This window comes from Caretta caretta, chromosome 11 (genome assembly GCF_965140235.1).
Source record: "Caretta caretta isolate rCarCar2 chromosome 11, rCarCar1.hap1, whole genome shotgun sequence".
In the NCBI taxonomy this organism is placed as follows: domain Eukaryota; kingdom Metazoa; phylum Chordata; order Testudines; family Cheloniidae; genus Caretta; species Caretta caretta.
The window spans coordinates 32,777,807-32,799,448 of record NC_134216.1 but is presented as its reverse complement, the minus strand read 5'-3'; the positions used below and the strand labels follow the sequence as shown (position 1 = coordinate 32,799,448).

The 21,642-nt window shown below is 38.2% G+C and overlaps 1 protein-coding gene across 27 annotated transcripts in view; it reads left to right on the top strand.

Moving 5' to 3' along the window:
* BAZ2B (bromodomain adjacent to zinc finger domain 2B) overlaps nt 1-21,642 on the top strand; it is a 277,230-nt gene that overhangs the window by 177,494 nt on the left and 78,094 nt on the right. For 22 of the 27 annotated variants that reach the window (XM_048869525.2, XM_048869524.2, XM_048869516.2 and 19 more), the window contains 6 exons: nt 230-290; nt 837-945; nt 1,218-1,319; nt 13,513-13,723; nt 17,893-17,985; nt 18,106-18,167. In XM_048869525.2, coding sequence (XP_048725482.2) covers nt 230-290; nt 837-945; nt 1,218-1,319; nt 13,513-13,723; nt 17,893-17,985; nt 18,106-18,167 — 638 coding nt within the window. The remainder of the gene's footprint in view (nt 1-229; nt 291-836; nt 946-1,217; nt 1,320-13,512; nt 13,724-17,892; nt 17,986-18,105; nt 18,168-21,642) is intronic. The other 5 variants (XM_048869532.2, XM_048869521.2, XM_048869519.2 and 2 more) reach the window with 1 other exon arrangement.

The window sequence follows — 21,642 nt, the reverse complement described above, 5'->3', positions numbered from 1 at the left end:
GAGGTTCTACTGTACTCACATCTCAGAAGTCTTTGACTGGAGAGAGCCTAGTGGAAAAAGTAGCGGGTACAAATTTCCATTCAGTTGGTGTGGTCGTATACATGATGATGGATAAAATTCAGTTGCTCTTCTGGTTTGGGGATCTGAGTAATGGAATACACGTTTTCAGTAAACTGGTTCTCTGTCATCTCATTGCTTTCCAATGTTAATCAATTAAACTCTATTTAAGGTACTTCAAAAAGGCGAAGAGTAACAGACGAACGAGAGTTGCGTATTCCTTTAGAGTATGGGTATGTTTTATATTTACTTAAACGGCATTTGGGAAGCGATTGCATATAGTGTCTCATAAAGTGAATGGTCATTTGTTTTAAAAAAGGGCATTGTAGTATTTGACATAGAATTTTCAAAGGGACTCTCAGACTTAAGCACTCCTTTGACTTGCAGTGACACTTTCTGTTCCCTTTGAAAATTCCAGCCTTCCTATGTATTGTCTCTCAATTACTTCCAAAACAAATTTGCTTATTTACAAATGTAAAGATGTGTTGCTTAATTATTTTGCAACTGAAAATTCATTAGTAGTTCTGTTAACAATTCATGAGCCAGAATAGAATCTGCTCACTTTCCCAGAACTTTGTGTGCACTACAATGCTAAAATGTATAAAAAAAAAAATTTGATAACGTAACCTAATACAATACCATTTTTGCCTGGTCACATTTCTGCCTTAATCACTTTATATATTTGTCTCTTGACTTTAATGTAAAATTAATAAATAGAGGTTTATAAATTAGTTCAAGAAATGAGTGTTAACACACACCTATATTTACTATTATTACAGCTGGCAAAGAGAAACACGAATAAGGAATTTTGGTGGTCGTCTTCAAGGAGAAGTAGCATATTATGCACCATGTGGAAAGAAACTGAGACAGTATCCTGAAGTAGTAAAGGTACATACATTTTTTTCAATTTGTATGCATTCTGGTACCATAAAGCATGTGTACAATAAAAAAGTGCACTTCTTCCTCAAATAAAGTTCCTTGATACAAAATGTCTTGTGATGTGAGGCTAATGTACCTTAACCTGTTTCTAAATTGACCTCCTATAGAGGCATATCCCTTGATAGAATATGCAAAACATTTGACTCCTGACGTTAGCTGTACATCAAAGCTGGGTTGTAATTATTTAAAACCTGAAGTGGAAAAATATGTGATTTTTTCAGTATCTCAGCAGAAATGGAATAATGGATATCTCAAGGGACAATTTCAGCTTCAGTGCAAAAATAGGAGTGGGTGACTTCTATGAAGCCAGAGATGGACCGCAGGTATCCACTTTTTAAAAAGTAAAGTCTTTGATCCAAGGAGTAGTAACATAAATCTAGGTGAAATAATTTTTACTACACTCTGGAGCATTGCCTGTTGTTAGTGAATTCATTCTTACAGTCGTACATAGTACTTTACAGTAGCTTTTGTTGAGAGTTGAGGGTCTGATCCTAGGAGGTACTGAAAATTTACAACTCTCATTGACTTCCTCAGGTCTCAGGTGCTCAGTATGTCCCAAGATCAGCTCTGAAATGATAGTTGTCTAGTTAAGAAGGAGCTTTGAGCTAAGTATTTTATAAGAGAACACGTTCAGATATTTCTTAGAGTAGAAATTTTTTCTTCTTTTGTTATACGAACTCCATATCTGTAGAAGTTCTGTTTATGTGTGTATCATGTCTCCTTTGTATTTTCATCCGTCTAGGGCAGGGGTGGCCAACCTGACCCTGAGAAGGAGCCAGAATTTACCAATGTACTTTGCCAAAGAGCCACGTAATACGTCAGCAGCCCCCATCAGCTCCCCCACCCCGCTCCCAGCGCCTCCCACCCACCGGCAGCCCTGTGGATCAGCACCTCCCCCTCCCTCCCCGCACCTCCCAATCACCTGTTTCGTGGCGTGCAGGAGGCTCTGGGGGGAGAGGGGGAGGAGCAAGGGCATGGCAGATTCAGGGGAGGGCGCGGGAAGGTGTGGAGGGGGGCAGGGCCAGTGGCAGAGCCAGGGGTTGAGCAGTGAGCGCCCCTCGGCACATTGGAAAGTTGGCGCCTGTAGCTCCAGCCCCGGAGTCGGTACTTATACAAGGAGCCACATATTAACTTCTGAAGAGCTGCATGTGGCTCCGGAGCCACAGATTGGACACCCCTGGTCTAGGGTATCTAAAATACATACTTAAAACACAGGTATTTACTATGTAGAGAATACAGTATTAGCTTTTCTGAAGGATCCAGTTTTTATGCACAGTTGTATGAACAAACATTCTACTTGAGTGTGGCAGAACTCTGCTTTGCTTTATGTGGATAAAGTAGCCACTTCACAGAAGAATAAATTATGATTGAACTGTGTGACACCACCATCTATTTTGTCCAGCTTAGGGACTTTCATTTTTTCTTGTGATCTCATGTCAGTGAATATATTTATTTATTTATTGTTAAAGATAACTCTTCCCTGTATATCACCACATGAATGTGGACAGACATCAGGAAAATGTGCTCAACAATTCCTGGAATTTCAAAACACCTTGCCTAGGCAGTTGAATCCCTATAGGAGTATACATCAATCTACAAAACATGCATAAATGTTTGTAATAAAACTGAAGCCATGTCAAATTGCTCACTTTGGGGTGGCGTTGGCTGACTTCTGGCCCCTTGAGGAAGTTAATGTTGTAGGCCCCTTGTACATCAGCCACTGTAAACCCAGGGTTGAATAAGTCAGGATCAATAAATCATGTAGGTATGTACCTCGCTATTGAACCTCAGATTTAAGTAGCTACTAGTTTCCTGGACATCAGGTCAACCCCTCTTTTTTTCTTTTTCTTGTCTGTCTATTATATTCTTCCCATCTCACATGTCCCCAGCCTTAGTTACTTCTTTCCACCCCTCTTACTTTATATCTAGTGGGATGTACTGCACTCCCTGCCCTCCTTTGGGACTGCAAAACTTCAGAAAGGAGGAACTGAGGAAGGGCCACAGTTCAATCACAAGGCTGGGTAATGAATTATCCCAAACCTCTTCTAAATATCATTCAAAAATTCCAGTTTTTATTGCTTCTGCTACATTCTGCTCAGGTCAAAGCAGTTTTACTAGGAGAAAGAAAAATGTCATGAAAGGGGAGGCTAAAACAGAACAAGTAGGTATTAGCAAATACTGCTCTGTTCGGGATGGTGGTATAGATGGCCTCAGCACTATTATCACACCTAGATCACACCTCCCCATAATACACTGTTAAAAGACATTGAGATTTCCAGTGGTCTCAGATTACACATGTACATTCTTATGGCTGGATTGTCCCCAATTTATAACAGGTGGGCAAGGGGATGGGGCCACAAAAGACCTCCTGCCTTGTGCACCCTTACAGGTAAAATGCTAAATACTACTGGGTATGCAAACACTGCTCTCTCCTAGCTCCACTGCTGGTTGGTCTAGAAGAGCTGGGACCTGGCCTTATCTTTCCTCCATACCTTATAGAAGAAATGGTAGGGTGCTGGGAAGGAGCACACACCGTACCACATGGGAGGATGGCAGAACAGGGTCTGCAATATACATGTCTCAGGAACTTCAAGAGAAGTTGTGGCTCATTCATCCAGATTTCTTTCTAAAGTGTACCGCTAAAGCATTGCTCCTCCCCGCCCCACAACCCCTTGCTTCCAGTGTAGAAGCTAAACTGTGATGCTTGATATGTAACTAGATAATGCGCATTGACTTAGTCAAAGACCAAATCCTGACAAGCAAACAGGAAGAATTTGCAGATTCCTCAGATTGAAACTCAAAGCTGCTACCTTCATCTTGGGTGGAGGAGGGAGCCATTTCAGAATCTTGGAAAGCCCTAGCAATATCTGCCTTCTGGAGATATTAGACTAATAGTGGATCTGTACAGGATGTTTGTCTTTGGAGAACAATAATTATAGGTAAGTAATTTTATCCTTTAGTCACTAGGGAGATGCTTTTTTTATTATAACATAGGTGTGCTTGGAATAACATCTTTGGTGAGAGTAATGTTTGTTCCCAGTAGCTACATTGTCATACATAATCATTCAAGTTATTGTAGTATATTTCCAAATGCTTATACTGTGTGTGTGTGTGTGCGCATGTGTGTGTACACACTCTATGTATGTTGTCTTATATATGTCTATATATGTTTATGCTTACAAGCCCAGATCCTACTTCTAATTTTATTCTATACCTATTGGTACTTTATTGGTACTTACAAAGCATGATCCTAATATATTCGGTGTGTGATGTGATTCCAGAATGTCTATTCTGTGTCACGACCACCATTTTTCTTATAATTTATCTGTGTTGAAGGTAACTTGTGAGTGTTGTGTTACCTAACTTTAAAGTACACCAATCAGCATTGAATACCACAGACTAATCTGATCCATTTCAAACTAAGGTCATGAGCACTTGCACTTTCCAGACATAACTGGCATGTGAATCTTATATTTACGTTTTTTCTTGATTTTTATCTGAAATACCATTAAAACTGCAAACATTTTAAATAGTAAATCTAGATTTTTTTTAGAGGCTTAGGTTGTCTCTCAATCTCTTAGCCAATTTGTTTTCATATCTATTTTTTTAATGACAAAAATAAACTTAAGCATTCCTCATTGGCATTTTTATTACATGTGGCATCAGCCCAGCTTTTCAATCAGGTAATTTTTAGTGTGTATATTTTTGTTTTTCTACTCTAATCCATATATTTTTTAAAATATGGAGTTAAAGAGAACATATTGCCTAAAAACCTAGTATGATTAAGAAGCTCTAAAATTATATTCATGAATCAGATTTTGATTCATTAAATTGTCATGTAAACATTTGAACTAAACTGATAACAGCTAACAAACCATTTACAGTAAGATAACCAAAAAATTCATAGATTCATAGATAGATTCATAGATATTTAGGCCAGAAGGGACCATTATGATCATCTAGTCTGACCTCCTGCACAATGCAGGCCACAGAATTTCACCCACCACTCCTAAAAAAAGACCTCACACCTATATCTGTGCTATTGAAGTCCTCAAATTGTAGTTTGAAGACCTCAAGGAGCAGAGAATCCTCCAGCAAGTGACCCGTGCCCCATGCTACAGAGGAAGGCGAAAAACCTCCAGGGCCTTCCAATCTGCCCTGGAGGAAAATTCCTTCCCGACCCCAAATATGGCGATCAGCTAAACCCTGAGCATATGGGCAAGATTCATCAGCCAGATACTACAGAAAATTCTTTCCCGGGTAACTTGGATCTTACCCCATCTAAAAACCCATCACAGGCCATTGGGCCTATTTACCATGAATATTTAATTACCAAAACCATGTTATCCCATCATACCATCTCCTCCATAAACTTATCGAGTTTAATCTTAAAGCAAGATAGATCTTTTGCCCCCACTACTTCCCTCGGAAGGCTATTCCAAAACTTCACTCCTCTGATGGTTAGAAACCTTCGTCTAATTTCTAATCTAAATTTCCTAGCGGCCAGTTTATATTCATTTGTTCTTGTGTCCACATTGGTACTGAGTTTAAATAATTCCTCTCCCTCTCTGGTATTTATCCCTCTGATATATTTATAGAGAGCAATCATATCTCCCCTCAACCTTCTTTTAGTTAGGCTAAACAAGCCAAGCTCCCTGAGTCTCCTTTCATAAGACAAGTTTTCCATTCCTCGGATCATCCCAGTAGCCCTTCTCTGTACCTGTTCCAGTTTGAATTCATCCTTCTTAAACATGGGAGACCAGAACTGCACACAGTATTCCAGGTGAGGTCTCACCAGTGCCTTATATAACGGTACTAAAACCTCCTTATCCCTACTGGAAATACCTCTCCTGATGCATCCCAAGATGACATTAGCTTTTTTCACAGCCATATCACATTGGCAGCTCATAGTCATCCTATGATCAACCAATACTCCAAGGTCCTTTTCCTCCTCCGTTACTTCTAGTTGATGTGTCCCTAGCTTATAACTAAATTTCTTGTTATTAATCCCTAAATGCATGACCTTACACTTCTCACTATTAAATTTCATCCTATTCCTATTACTCCAGTTTACAAGGTCATCCAGATCCTCCTGTAGGGTATCCCTGTCCTTCTCTAAATTAGCAATACCTCCCAGCTTTGTATCATCTGCAGACTTTATTAGCACACTCCCACTTTTTGTGCCCAGGTCAGTAATAAAAAGATTAAATAAGATTGGTCCCAAAACTGATCCTTGAGGAACTCCACTGGTAACCTCCCTCCAACTTGACAGTTCACCTTTCAGTAGGACCCGTTGTAGTCTCCCCTTTAACCAATTCCCTATCCACCTTTCAATTTTCCTATTGATGCTCATCTTATCCAATTTAACTAATAATTCCCCATGTGGCACAGTATCAAACGCCTTACTAAAATCTAAGTAAATTAGATCCACTGCGTTTCCTTTATCTAAAAAATCTGTTACTCTCTCAAAGAAGGAGATCAGGTTGGTTTGGCACGATCTATCTTTTGTAAAACCATGTTGTATTTTGTCCCATTTACCATTGACTTCAATGTCCTTAACTACCTTCTCCTTCAAAATTTTTTCCAAGACCTTGCATACTACAGATGTCAAACTAACAGGCCTATAATTACTTGGATCACTTTTTTTCCCTTTCTTAAAAATAGGAACTATGTTAGCAATTCTCCAATCATACGGTACAACCCCTGAGTTTACAGATTCATTAAAAATTCTTGCTAATGGGCTTGCAATTTCTTGTGCCAATTCTTTTAATATTCTTGGATGAAGATTATCTGGGCCCCCCGATTTAGTCCCATTAAGCTGTTTGAGTTTCGCTTCTACCTCAGATATGGTGATGTCTACCTCCATATCCTCATTCCCATTTATCATGCTACCATTATCCCTAAGATCCTCTTTAGTCTTATTAAAGACTGAGGCAAAGTATTTGTTTAGATATTGGGCCATGCCTAGATTATCCTTGACCTCCACTCCATCCTCAGTTTTTAGCGGTCCCACTTCTTCTTTCTTTGTTTTCTTCCTATTTATATGACTATAGAACCTTTTACTATTGGTTTTAATTCCCTTTGCAAGGTCCAACTCTACTTGACTTTTAGCCTGTCTCACTTTATCCCTACATATTCTGACCTCAATAAGGTAGCTTTCCTTACTGATCCCTCCCTTCTTCCACTCCCTATATGCTTTCTGCTTTTTCTTAATTACCTCTCTAAGATGCTTGCTCATCCAGCTTGGTCTACAACTCCTGCCTATGAATTTTTTCCCTTTTCTTGGGATGCAGGCTTCCGATAGCTTCTGCAGCTTTAATTTAAAATAATCCCAGGCCTCCTCTACCTTTAAACCTATAAATTCTTCAGTCCAATCCACTTCCCTAACTAATTTTCTTAATTTTTGAAAGTCAGCCCTTTTGAAATCAAAAACCCTAGTTGCAGATTTATTTTTGTTAATCCTTCCATTCAGTTTGAACTGAATTAGCTCATGATCACTTGAGCCAAGATTATCCCCTACAACCATTTCCTCTATGAGGTCCTCATTACTCACCAAGACCAAATCTAAAATGGCATCCCCTCTAGTCGGTTCAGCAAATTAAGCTAGTACTTAAAGAAAATGGTATCTGTATGTACGTTACTGAAATTTAGTGTCCTGTTGTAATACTGAAAGTGCCAATAATTTATCTATATCTTATTGGTATAGAAAATTATCAGTTTTATTCCAGAAATTTGCTCATCAGATAGTTTTTTTTTCCTGCTGATTCCATCTCCTCCACTTTTTACAGTTTGGGCATGGTTTGATGAGTTGTAGACAGTAGAACATTCCAATCTAAATTTTCCAGGTTGAAATCCACCTGGATTTTCCTACTGCATTGACAGTGGCATTTCTTAATGTTTTTCGGTACAATGAATTTAAAAAAAGAATTTGAAAGCATGGTAATCTCCTAAAGTTTCTTTTAGTTCAATCAGAGATTTTTTTCCTAATTGAAAACAAAGAATATTTGAGGTACATAATAAAGGATTTCTATATTATGAAAGGAACTGATATGGTTGTCATTTACAGTATATTTTTAGACTGGTGCCAATTTTCTAAAAAAAGGGGTACATAACTCCTAGTTTTCTAGTTTAGGATTAACAGGGACTTGAGCCAAGCTACTTCATGAAAATATTAATTGATATATGGAATAAGTTATAGAGGTAAGTAACTGAAATATATAATATTAAGGATAGAAACCATCATTCATCCTTATTTGTGGAATCTCTATCTTCTTGCCATAATTAAGGAATTAAAAATGCCTGTATGTTTTTCTCTGGAAAAAGAAGGAAAGGGTAGCAAAAAAGTGGGATTAAGATTTGTTTTTAAAATGTAAACTTGTTGGGTTGGAGGAACTTTTTTTTCTTTGAGTGCAAGTCCAGATACATACTCCACAGTTGGTGAGCGCACATCTCATGTATATGCGTTAGAGAATTGTCTAATCGGCAATATCTATGGGGTGGGTTGACACATAGGACCTTCCTCTCCATGTGTATTACACAAGGGTATAAAGAGCAGAGCTGTTTTGCTATGCCTCAGTTCCTTTTGTACTGGTCATGGTATATGTCAGAGCAACTCTCTTAAAATTTACCTCCGCTTTGGCTAGTTAGTGTTGAGTTTAGTCACATAGCTGCACATGGAAGCCACAGGGGGAGGGAAGCCCTTCCCCAAGCTTGCAGGTGGTGTGGGACACTATGCTCAAGCACAGCAATTCCCCAGGCTTAAGAACTGCTCATTGTGCGAAGCAGTTGTGTTTCTGAATGACGGACACATGAGATATCTGTTTTTGTCTCGAGAAGGATATACTTCAGGGTACTGTGAAATCTGCAGGTCCTTCTTGAAGTGGACCCAGCACTCAAGGGAGGCATGCCTGAGGCTTTTCTCATGGAGTAGGCAATGAGGTTGGACTCCAACTCCAGATTCTAGGCATCTAGGCCCGCGGGGGAACAAAGATTGTTGAAATTGGCCCCAGTGTAGACTTTAAAACTGTCTGAAGCGGCCTTGTCTGGAAGACATACAGGATAAGTCTACACAGCAACTAGACACCAGTGACTGGCTCGTGCTAGCTGACTTGGGCTCGCAGGGCATGGGCTGCATGACTGTTTCATTGCTGTGTAGGTGTCTGGGCTTGGGCTGGAACCCGGGCTCTAGGACCCTGCTAGGTGAGTGGTCAGATACAGGGCAGACTTGGAATGGAAGCCTTCGAGGAAGAAGAGGCTGAGATCACCCTCCCCTGATCCAAAGTAAAGGCCACATAAAACTACCAGCCTGTTGGACACCAAGGGTGCCTCAAAACTTAGAAAAAGTTCCCTGAGCACCAGAGCCTGCATCCCCCCACCCCGAGTTGTCACAGCTGTATAAGCCTTCTTGGTACCAAGAACTCAGAGTGGTCACTGGCTACTTCAGTACCTGGTAAAAGTTTGATTTTGGTACAGGCCATCCTGATGCTTTCAGGTACCTTCGCAGTCACTGCCACACCAACCTGTTGGGGCTCCACCACTCAGGGCCTTAGCTGCAGGCCCCAGAGATATGCGGCTATTGGAGTCACACTAATTCCTGATGCTTTCCAGATTCCTGGACCCAGTGACCTCAGTGTTTCCAGCATGCAGTCATGTTCCCCCTGCGCTTATGGGACGGGCACAATCTTTTCCAGAGCACTGCTGTCTTGTCCTCTGACTCAAGACAGCCAACAGCTGTCCCCAGCCTGATCCCAGGATTCAGCAGTCTAGATCTCTCCCAAGGAGTCAAAAGGTGTGTACCCAGGACTAAGGAGAGAGTGTGGTACCACTATTATGCAGTGTGGGGATTGCCGGTCCTTGGCACCATGATCTCTCATGCTTTTTGATTTTGGAATGTAGAGCAGGTGGCCCCATCGTCGTACTACCTGAATCGCAGGTTAAGACTGTCACCCACACACCTGAGGCTAGACCCATCCCTGCTGCATCCCCAGGGCCACACAGTGGCCTCAGTGCAGAGGACCCAGGATGAAGGTGGACTGACATGTTCACAAAACACTGTATGTTGTGCAGGCTGCTAGGGACAATGCAAGATTCACATGGTCTGTGTTGAAGTCCATACTCTTGACACCTCTTAGTTGACTTGAGTGAGGGGAAACTGCTTGGGAGTCGTCACAAATATGCATACAGACTAGCACTCTAAGAAGAAAGAGGTTACACACCTTTTATGGTAACTGATGTTCTTCGAGAAGCCAGGTAGCTGGGTCTGGATGACAAGGGGATGATCTCCTAGAAGCTGGGACTGGACATCATGATAACTCAATAAATTGCCTTGGTCTTTTCATTTCCTCTCAAGCATCTGGCACCAGTCACTGTCGGAAGACAGGATCCTGGGCTAGATGGATCATCAGTTTGACCCAGTATGTGTAGTCTGTATGCATATTCCACTACCTACCTCTGTGCCTGCTACTTCAGAGTCCTGGGACCATGGATTCTCACCCTTTATGCCCCTGTGGAATGATGCATGCACTACCCTTAGGGGTACCGCTGACAGGAAAAGTCTCAAACTTGTGGACACTGGACATACACTCACCAACTGTGGAATGCATGTACAGATTACACATCTTGAAGAACATTTGTTACTGTAAACGTAAGCAACTTCATTTTCCTGTTCCTAAAACCTCTTATGTTGTGTTACAACTGTGAAATACATACTTTGATGATATCATTCAGATTACATTTATCCACTACCTGGGAATAGGTCTTCTGCTGTGTTTGTTTAAAAACAAAAAACAGTTGTATGTCTATAGGTATATATGTCCTGTCTAGTGGTCTGAATGCAAGTCAGGGACCCAGGAACTCTGGTCCTGATCCTCAGTTGTGTTACAGCATCACAGGACATAGGGGGTTACTCTTGCATATGAGTAGTGTCAAGGCTGGTAGGAGTGATGGGATAGAATGATTTGCACTTCAGCAATCCTCAGCTATGTAACAGCCTTAAAAGTCGATTACTAGCTAAAATAAGTTAGAGTAGCCTTGAGGCTGTTTTAACATGGACTATAGTTATGTCTCCACTGCAAAAAAAGGTGTGCTTTTACATTGATTTAGCTATCTTGATGTAAAATCTTAGTGGAGACAAGGCATGTAATTTTGAAGATACCACTGAAAGCTGGTACTAAACTTATGTAGGAGTCTAAATGGAATAGTCAGATTCCGTTTTTTGAATAAGCAATGGTTCCCAGAATTCAACAACGTCTAAAATGATGGAAATTTACAATGAGATTTCGGCCTACTTTTTCCCAGTCTGTGTTTACTCATCCAACATTATTCGATACCTCAAGAAGACCTGAAAGAGATACTTCCTTTAGACTCTTGTTCTAAAACAATGTCATGTCCTGCAAATATCTCCTGTTCTGCATTCTAAAAAACTGGGATAAAATAGATACAGGAGCAGAGTGTCATCTGATATAAATCAATATTCCTTTTGTTATGGTATTATGTTTATTTACACCAGTGGAAAAATCTTGTCCATAGAATCAAATGTTGCATGGAAAGGCGGAATCCATATGGCTTTTCTTACTTTTGATGATGATGGATTTTTCAAAGGTTAATGTATTTGAATGTAATGTCCCTCAGTTTGTGGTATCTTTTGCTGGAAACAGTACAAAAGGAGAGAAAACACGAGTACAGCACAATCTGAACTACCCTTGAACCATGATTGATTTTTTTTTTCATCTGTTTCTGAATCTTGTTTTGCATTTTTTTCCCTCACTCATGAATAAGCATATGAGAAGTTGTCTACTAGGTTGCAGGTTGGTATGGACAATAGAGAGACAATATTTAGTCCTGTTTACATGGCTCAAAAAGACAAATAGTCTATGATAAACTACAGGGGGAGATCCCTGAGATATTAGACACCTGAAAAAAAATATAGTGTGTATATATATTATAAATGGTACTCCTGCTGACAGATATTTAAGATACTACTTTGGCTCAAGTGGTACAGATACTGATTTTGGATTGAGAAGTCTTCAATCAGTTTTTAACAAAGATGGATTCTGCACTTGATGCTGGATATCAGTTGGATATGTATGCCTCTTGGAAGATCTGCATGCTAAGTACAGTATGGATTCTTGTGATATCTTACTTCATATTGGTTGCAGAGTTGAAAAATATCAGTGCAACTTCTGTTAGTAGCTGCTTTTGGATGTGAGGGTATCATGTTATTAAAAAGTTCCTTTTACAGAATGTTCTATGAAACATTTCTTAGCATATTATGAAAGATTAGCATAAATAATTTAAACATAGATGACAAAATAAATTAACAAAACGCATTTTGTGGTTTATCATACTTGATTTTATTGTTTGTGGACTTATTAATTCACAAATTCAGTATTGCGAATCAACTGTAGTTTTTAAAAAAGTAGATGCGACTGGCTTCATAGTTGCTTTGGCAGACATTTTCAGAGTCCTTGACAAGCTTTCATTAAGTAAATGACGTGCTCCCAGAAGTAACCTTAGCTATCATTTTTTCCTATCATTCCAAAAAAATTGGAAAAGCAGTGAGAGATACCACATTTCCAAATAGATCAAGCTCAATCAAGCAAGATCAAATAGATCAAGGAACTGTTTTAATTAATAGACACAGTATGAGGTTCCCTCTTGTGTCAATTAAATGAAAGCTATCTAAAAACTAACCTCTTGGTATTATAGCAACAGGAATTTAGGTGCCATGAGAAATTAAAAAGGGTTGAATTTAGTGCTTCTTACCTTGTTCAGGAGACTGTACAATTTCCAGAGCTTTGAATTAAGGTCATAGAGCAGATTATAACTACTTGAAAACTTCTGATTAGTTTTTAATTTTAGTTGACTGACAAATTAATTTTCACAGTAGGTGAAAACTAAATTGTACTAAATAAAATTGCAAGGTAGAAATGAGTTTCTGGTTTTTCAGTTTATTTATTATAAAACTGAGATATCGAACCCTCCAAAAGTCACAAGTAAAAATCACAATCCATTCTCCTGCTTTTACTGTTTTCCTTATATTCTATAAATTTCAGAATGGTTTTTACATATAGCCTGTCAGATTTTTAAACATCACATTGATTAATGGATAAGTGCAGGCGTAGTAGTTAAATTTGAAGTTTATAGGCTAAGGGAAAATCTGTTCTTCTGCCTAATCTACTAAATTGAGGAATGGGCTATTTAGGCAAGAGAGAACTAGAAGCAATATAGTAGTGGCACATATGTAATAACAAATGGTGTTTCACTCAGTAAATTAGCTTTGAGATCTTGTAAGTTTTAGTGGTAAATTGTAGAAATGCTTTTGATAAATCCCACAATACCTATGCAATTGCTCTGTGTCACCACTGTCATTCTAATACCAACTTTCATGTTTTTGGGTAAATATATTTACATATATAGACATATGCATTTTTGCATGTATGACCAGATCTGTGGATGTATGTTTTTGTTTTCTTTTCACTTTTATTTATAATGGCTATGAAATATGTTAATTAAAAGGGTATGCAGTGGTGTCTTCTGAAAGAAGAGGAAGTCATTCCCCGTATCAGAGCTATGGAAGGTCGTAGAGGACGACCGCCAAATCCAGATAGACAGCGTGCTAGAGAGGAATCAAGAATGAGGCGTCGGAAAGGCCGACCTCCAAATGTTGGTAGCACTGAATTTTTAGACAACACTGATGCAAAGCTGTTAAGGAAGTTGCAAGCTCAAGGTAAGAAATTTGTTATAGTTTCCACAACCTGAAAGTAATGATGTTCCATTTTCCTAAAGGCAAGTATTATCATTTATTTCTGCTACTGTATGTCCTTGCAAGTTGCTTTTTGAAATCTTGTCAAAAGTGTGACGTGGACCTTCAGTTTAAAGCCAAGTAGATATAAACGTGCTTTAAAGAGAGGTGTAAAGGGTGTGTGTGTGTGTGTGTGTGTGTAATAAATGAATAAGCTTGGGCAATATTAACTTTATTTAAATTTATACAATGTAATAGTGGACATCTGGGTACCACTGACAGTTTTTTTTTAAAATACACACGGATTTGAGAATCTGATCCGAAAAATAAGCATCAGGCATGTAACCTTCATCCCAGTGCTGTACTTCAAAATTGCATCACATTTTCCTAAAAGAAGTTAATATTCTACAAAATTCTCTTACGGCTCAGGGTTATTTTTCCTCTTGGGTTTCATGATTGATCTGGCTTATATGGTGAATGTGAACATACGCTGTCTGTTGCTGTGCTGCACAGGATTCATACATAAAATATCTAAGCCTTGACTACCTCTTTGTGAGATTCATTGTGCCTTTTCCCCCTGTGCCTGCAAAGAGCATTACACAACAAAGAGCCAGTCATTGGAGATGATTGAAATGTTCTACCTGAACAAACAGGGTGCATTTTTAAAGATACCTTTTGTAGGTAGTATTTTTTGCTTGGGGCTGGATATCAGGTAAGGTAGCTAGATCGTTTTCTATCTCATTAGAGTCCACTCAACACGATAGTACTTGTTGCTTGTATATTGCTTTCAATCTGATAATCTCAAAGCAATTTACAAATATTAACAGCGTAAGCCTCATGACACCCCTGTGAAGTGCAAAAACAAATGCAAAAACAGATGCTAGAGAGGTTGTGTCTTGCCCATTCAGAGCCAGAATTAATCCAGATCTCCTGATTTGCACTCCGACCACTAGACCACAATGCCTCCTTTTTCAGCCCTCTACCTACAATAGTAACGTGAGAGCAAATTAGGGTGTATTTCCTCAGCAGTGACTATTTCCTCTCTAGTGACTTTATTGTATTAGTAAAAGATATCCCTCCCTGTGCCCTGTTTGCAAATTTTCCTGTTGTTTGAGATTTCATAGAGGTGTCCAGATACTACACTGAAAGAGGCCATGCAAGCAGATAGGTATTTGGAGGCACTCTCTTGTCTGTTTTTCTCCATTCAAGGACAGATGATTCTCATAGCCCTGTCATGGCTACAGGAGGTTCTTTATATTTAGTATTGGACCTATTATGCCTGTTAATGTCCACCTTGGCTTCCTTTTCCCTACTCAGGTTCTCAAGCATCGAGAGTAATATCGATTTCAACCTGATGTCTTGTGATCTCAATCTTTCAGAATCTTTACTAATTAATAATGGTATAGACTAGGAACTGCTAGTCCAATCAGATGCATTTTGGCACTCTCCCTATCAACTGTTCTGTGTCTCCATGTATTTGGATATGTCAGGCTATCTAAAAGAAAAAAGTGTTTTTAATAGGGGGGTTCCAGGCTCATTTCATGGGTGGCATCCAGAGTTTTTCTTAAGCATATACCAATTCTGGCCATACATTTACTTACTCGAAGAATTTGTCGGACATTCATATTCTGCAGCGAGATACCTATACAGTGTGTGTTATAAATACCTGCATGGGTAGATGATAACTTTTTATACTTTGTGTAAATATTCCTTAGAAAATCATCATGAAAATTTACTAGTCCTGGTATAAAATCTCCTCACACTCGGTTACTGGTGTGGTAATAAAAATATTTTATTCACCTATTTAAAAAAATAGTTTTCCCAAAGGAAGGACAAGTAAAACATTGTAAAACTGATATAAAGGACTATTTTCCTTTTGGCATGGTAGTACTGCAAAAATATTTTCTTAAGACTAGCTTCTTAGATGCACATTTCCTTGTCTAGTTACTCCTGCCTTTCAATATCCAAAGAATGCAGTTTCTATGTATGGGATCCCAAGAATGAGAAACATTTCCTACCAATCTTGTAACTTCTGTTCTTTGATAGTAAACTCCTCTAAAGAGCGAGGCTCTTCAGGGCTTTTCGCTTCTTCTACTGTTAAATACGTGTCTCAACTGTGTGGTCAACATTATGGAGCTAGGCAATCTCCTGGAGCTTATGTGGGTAGAAAAGTATACTAATAAGTATTTGGCGTGTGATTCAGGGCACACGTCATCCTTTCTAGAAATTCTCATTTCAGTAGTTCAGTTTCACAAGTTGACACATGTGCATACTTCTAAAGAGTGTGCATTTCTGGAGTAAATTTTCTGTGAGTAGCTTAATCTCTGTCAATAAGTTAAAAGAAAAGGAGTACTTGTGGCACCTTAGAGACTAAATAAGTTAATTTGTCTTTTACTTTGGATTCTTGTGTGGTGTAGTCAAATAGTATAAAAAGCTATTGTAGTTGTTGCTGTTCCATAGAATCATAGAATATCAGGGTTGGGAGGGACCTCAGGAGGTCATCTAGTCCAACCCCCTGCTCAAAGCAGGACCAATCCCCAACTAAAACTAAATTGCACATCGTTGGTGGTGGGTTGTTGTTTTTTTTTGTTTTTTGTTTTTTTTAAATCAAGCCCAAATGTCTCAGTTGAATATTCCTACTGCACCAAAAAGATAGTCCTCTATGACTGGTTCCTTTACCAGTCTTTTAAGAGATTAAAAGAGCTCCAGGTTCATTTCTGATTCAAATTATGCAAAATAGAGTTCTTGTGGTGAAGAAGTAGAGGGGTCTGTTCTTTCAGATCATCCTTTGGCACTGAGAGCTGACTGCATAAAAACTCCTATCCTTAAATTCCAGAGCTTGAACGAACAGTCTCCAGAAGTCCAAGACCTTCAATACTCTTAGTTTCATAAATACCCAGTGTAAGGCCAGGTTTTTCTTACAAAAGATTTGAGAAGTTATAAGTAAGTTAGTTTGTTTTTTGTTTTGTTTTGTCCCTCACCCCCATGATTCTATGATGGCTACACGAAAATGCACTTAGTGTTGGCCTAACTCTGTTCCCACTGAAGTCAAATGGAGTTTAAGCAATGAGTTCAGTGGAAGCAGAGTTACACCAGTCCTGAATGTGTTTGAAAATCCCACCCTATGTATAGAGTAACTGCTAAAAAATTATTTTTGTCTGTACTGCATCTTTAAATCCTTATACTCCATCTCTTATTTTTGTTGGAAAACGTAAGTTTTTCAGGCATTTCAAATAGCACCCTTCTGTAATTCAGTGTTAGAAAAAGGATCTGATTTTTTTTCAGTTTTCATTAGCATTTACATGAAATACTGATGTATTCTCTTAAAATACACTTACATTTTTTTCCTCTTTTTGGTTACACGATAAACCGTCCATAAACTGTCATTTTAACTTTTTCTGCTTTTTTTCTTTTTTAACCAGTAGACCTCTTCACTATTATGTCACTCATTGTGAGTTCTGCTGTTTTACATCCTCGTCTTGTACCCTGAAATTTTATTACATTTTGTCATACACAGAGAGCAGCCATATACTTCTAGTCTAAATTACTTATCTTTTAGATTAAGGGAAAATAACAAGAATGAACAAATGTAATGTGTCTGTGACTCAGGTTGAAAATTTAACTCACTTCAGTACCACCTTACTTCACAAATAGTCTCACTAAAATCAATGGAAGTATTGAAAGAGTAATCAACATGAAAAAGAGTGGCAAAATCTAACCTTATGAGAGTGTACTGTGTAGTACATGCTATCTGAACCCTCTCTCCTGGGATTGTTCAAAAAGGATTAGACGTTTGTATGGAATAGTTTAGTTTATAAAGAGACAAAGAGGTGGGTCAGAATTTTTTATCCTGATGTTATCACTTGATTGAAAGTGAATTATTTTCATTTTTCAGAATTATACATAATTTTTGTGTAGATAACAGAAAGCATCTATGTTCATTTGAGAAGCTGTTAGAGGTATTTGTTTATAAAAGATATCCTGGTATAAGAATTCTATATTTAAACATTTTGAAGATAAATATGTGCAAGATAAACTCACTATTTTCTTTGTCTCCTCATTCTTTATGTGAAAAAGCCTGAACACATAAGTTAGATCTTTTATGTGAGACAGTGCTGTGACTATGTGCTTAATATTTCCTCTTTGTGTTACAGAAATAGCGAGGCAAGCAGCACAAATAAAGCTTTTGAGAAAACTTCAGAAGCAGGAACAGGCTCGAGCTGCCAAAGAAGCAAAAAAACAGCAAGGTAAGTAGTAAACCTCTAAGAGATTGTGCATAGTTGCAGATGAGCTTTAGAATTGTCGAGATTAGGTTACTGTTCTTCAGTCATTTTCTGCTGATGTTACATTTTTTGTTTTACTTGTAGCTATTATGGCTGCTGAAGAAAAGCGGAAGCAAAAAGAACAGATAAAGATAATGAAACAGCAGGTAAATTTTGTGTATTCATTAAATAAGCTCTGTATTTTATTTATTTATTTAAACTCAGACTTTCAATATATTTGATAGGTTATAGAGTGTACTTGTTAAAATTTGAAGTTGTTAGTTATCTAATTATAAAGAACATATGTTGTATTTTATTTTGAAAGACTAGATTGTGCAGCCCTTACTCATGTTGGTGAATATGTCCCTTGCGTGATCATGTTTACTTCAGTGGTACTACACATGTGAATAAGGGTTGCACAGCTGGCCCTCCAGTTAGTTATATGCTCAACTACTCTATGGCTCTATAAAAAGAAATAGTGATATAGCTGCTTATGTAAACATCAAAATAGCTCAGCCAAAACTGCTAGAGAGGAAACTGCCAGTGATTTTGGATTGCTTAAGAACAATTATATCTAAGCATAGTGATGAATTAAAGTACAAATTGCTTGCTTTTTAAATAAAAAATTACTGTTAAATATTGTTATAGCAAATGCTCTTAACCATATGTAATACTTTCAACAGCAAGAAGATTTTTCATATTTTAGCCATTAATAAATTAAGCTACTTGTGGAAGCAGGTTTTTCATCATTTGAACAAATATCCCAATAAATGAAGTATTAAATGAATGCTTTTGAAGCCTGAAATTCTAAAAACAATTGTTTTACTGGGTTTCTTTGCATTCATTCTTTTCCCTGCAGTGAACTGGACACGTTAATTTCTGAAATAGTGTGTGGTGTGCATTGTGTTTTTGAAGAAAGTATTTAAATTATTGCTGTTTGCGCTATTTTAAGTTCTGTATTCATATTGATATAGAAACATTGCTGCTTGTGTAGAAGCTTAAATTGTGTGTGTTTATAGTTAAAACCTAGGCATTCTGATTTTTTGATAGAGAACTTTATTAAGATTGTCAGGATATCCTGATCAGCATTTCTTTGACTGTCCTTGTATTGTGCAGTACAGTTACAATATTTCTTTGATTTATAAAGAAAATGAAACACAAAAGTACCTTAATTAATTTGTGCGTGGAAAGAAGAGTCAGCGTTTACTTGAGATTTCCATTTCAATCCAATAATAAAACCCAACCATGGAGCCAGTGGAACGTATTCCAGATGAAATACCTTGCACTTTTTAAACAGGCTTCACCAGATATCTGTGCAAGGCGGGATTTGTTATCACATTCTTGATACCATATCTTGATTGTAACCTGTGAGAGTGAACATTGGTATAAATTTCTGCCTTTCTGATCAATTTCTGCTATAGATTTTATTATTATTTAAATTACAGTGGTGCCTTGAAGCCCCAGTCATGGACCAGGACACAACTGTGCTATGTGCTGTAGAAACAGAACAAAATGATTGTCCCTGCCCCAGGGAGCTTACTTATAACGGTGTATTGCTGATCAATTGCGTTTGTAGCTCAGTTGTTTTTTTAAAAAAAGGCGCTTGTGTTAGAGTGTTGCTCAGCATACTGAAAAAGTGCCTGCCGCTCAACCCGAATTTAAGTGAGGTCAGCCTATATTATTTATAGAATCTTCTCACATAATAGGACTGTGCATTCAAGTGCTACAGAAAACAAGTAAACCCAGATCTCTCTGTATTTGTTTTTGGCTTTGGGGAGTCATTAATGGGGATGAAAAAATGTATGCTCTGATCGTCTCACCATCTAGAAATGATTACAAGTCAGTCTTGACTAGAGCTGGCTGAATAACATATTTTTCAATTTGTTGGCAATTTCAAAAAGTAGTTAAAAAAAACCTGGGTTTGACCGAAAACCAACATTTCTCAAATTTTCAGGGAATCAAAAAGTCAAATAAAAAAAATAATAATTTGAGTTAAATAAAATTTTTGACCATTTTTTAAATGTCCTTGACATTTTAAAAATCACTTCTAAGGCAATTTTAAAACAAATATCATTAAAACGAAACAATCAAAAGGTTTCATTTTGAAAATGTTGAAATATCTTGATATGTTTTCTATTTTTCTTTCCTAAATGAACATTTCAGCAAAATTGACACAAATTAAAAAAACATTTTGTTGTCACTGAATCTGTATTTTTTGCCCCCAACCCCATTTTGTCTGAAAAATGTTGCCCAGCTCTAGTTCTTGCATAGCACGATCTGGGTCCTGTGTAGTAACAACACAATCCTTCTGTTGTTGAAGCACACTTCAACTTCAAAACTTTGAGAATTCTAATATTTATTTCTCTATGAGCAGCATTAACTCTGACCTCAGTAACAAATACATGCCACCAAGTTGTGATGAAGACCTGTGTGCTGTTTTGTTTCTACCTAAAAAAAAAGGAAAAATTAAAAAAAGAGGTCAGAGTTAAGGTTATGCAGTTGAATGGGATTTCAGAGAACCTTGATAGTGTACATTGTCAGTGTGTGAATGCTGGAAGTGAAAATTAGATTTATGTAGACACGAGGAATCCGAATTAATTTTTGTGGGCAATGTGATTTTTGGGTGGTGAGCTGCGGTGTGAATGTTAATATTGCCTTAAGTGGTGATTTCCTTGTAGTGATTTCGTTAGATAGAAAATGTACTCTTGAACATCCTTAACTATAACTTAACACAGCTTTGGATAGGGATTTCCATGTGTTTTTTTTTTAAATGCACCTGATGTGTAAAGACTGTGGGAGAGCAGCTCTATTGTGACAGACAGAACAAAGCACAAACTTGCATAGCAAAGTTGCTCACTGCAGTGGGACTCCCCTTATTCACACCTTTGTATGTCTCTGTGTGGTATCTGTACATTAGGGAGGCTGGGAATGAGAGTTTAGTGGGATATTGTTATGGGGTTGTGGGGATGTAATATAAGGGAAACCTTTTATCCATGTTGAAACTTTTTACTAACTAAAGTTTAGCGTAAAGAAGACACTTTCCCTGTGCACCTGTTCCCCTCCACATGCCCTGCCTCCTTTTCCTCAACACCCCAATCTGCCTTTTCCTGCAAATCTGCCCTAGATTCTCCAGCAAGTCATGATCCTAATAATGTTCACAGGGAGGCACAGTCTGGCATACCTAATGCGGTCCAGTGGAATAGATGCTCCACTTTTCAGATAACTATGTACATATCTTTCTTTCTACGTGTCCCCTGTGATTGCCCTGTTGCTGCCAAGTGAATGGGAAACTGGGCAAGGGGTCAAGGAGAACGAAAGATTTACAGGTGATAGCTAACTGAGAAACAGAACTGCTCACTGTTAAGGAGACACTGTCCCTGTCTAACAGACTTCCTAAAGTTTGCCACAGTGCAGCCCTGTTTGGACTGGGACTTCCCCAGTTTAAACAGAGACTGGCAAGAGACTGTAGTTGGGGACCTGGGGAGGCAGACAGGATAGTTTGAGGACCCAGCAAGGGTCATGGTAAAGAGGAAAAAGGACGTAAGTCTCTTGTTCCAAAAACGTAAGACTCTACCGCTTCACCTAGAGTCTCCTCTGACTTAGCAGTATATGCAGTTGAGCAGTTCTGATTAGGGCAGTAGT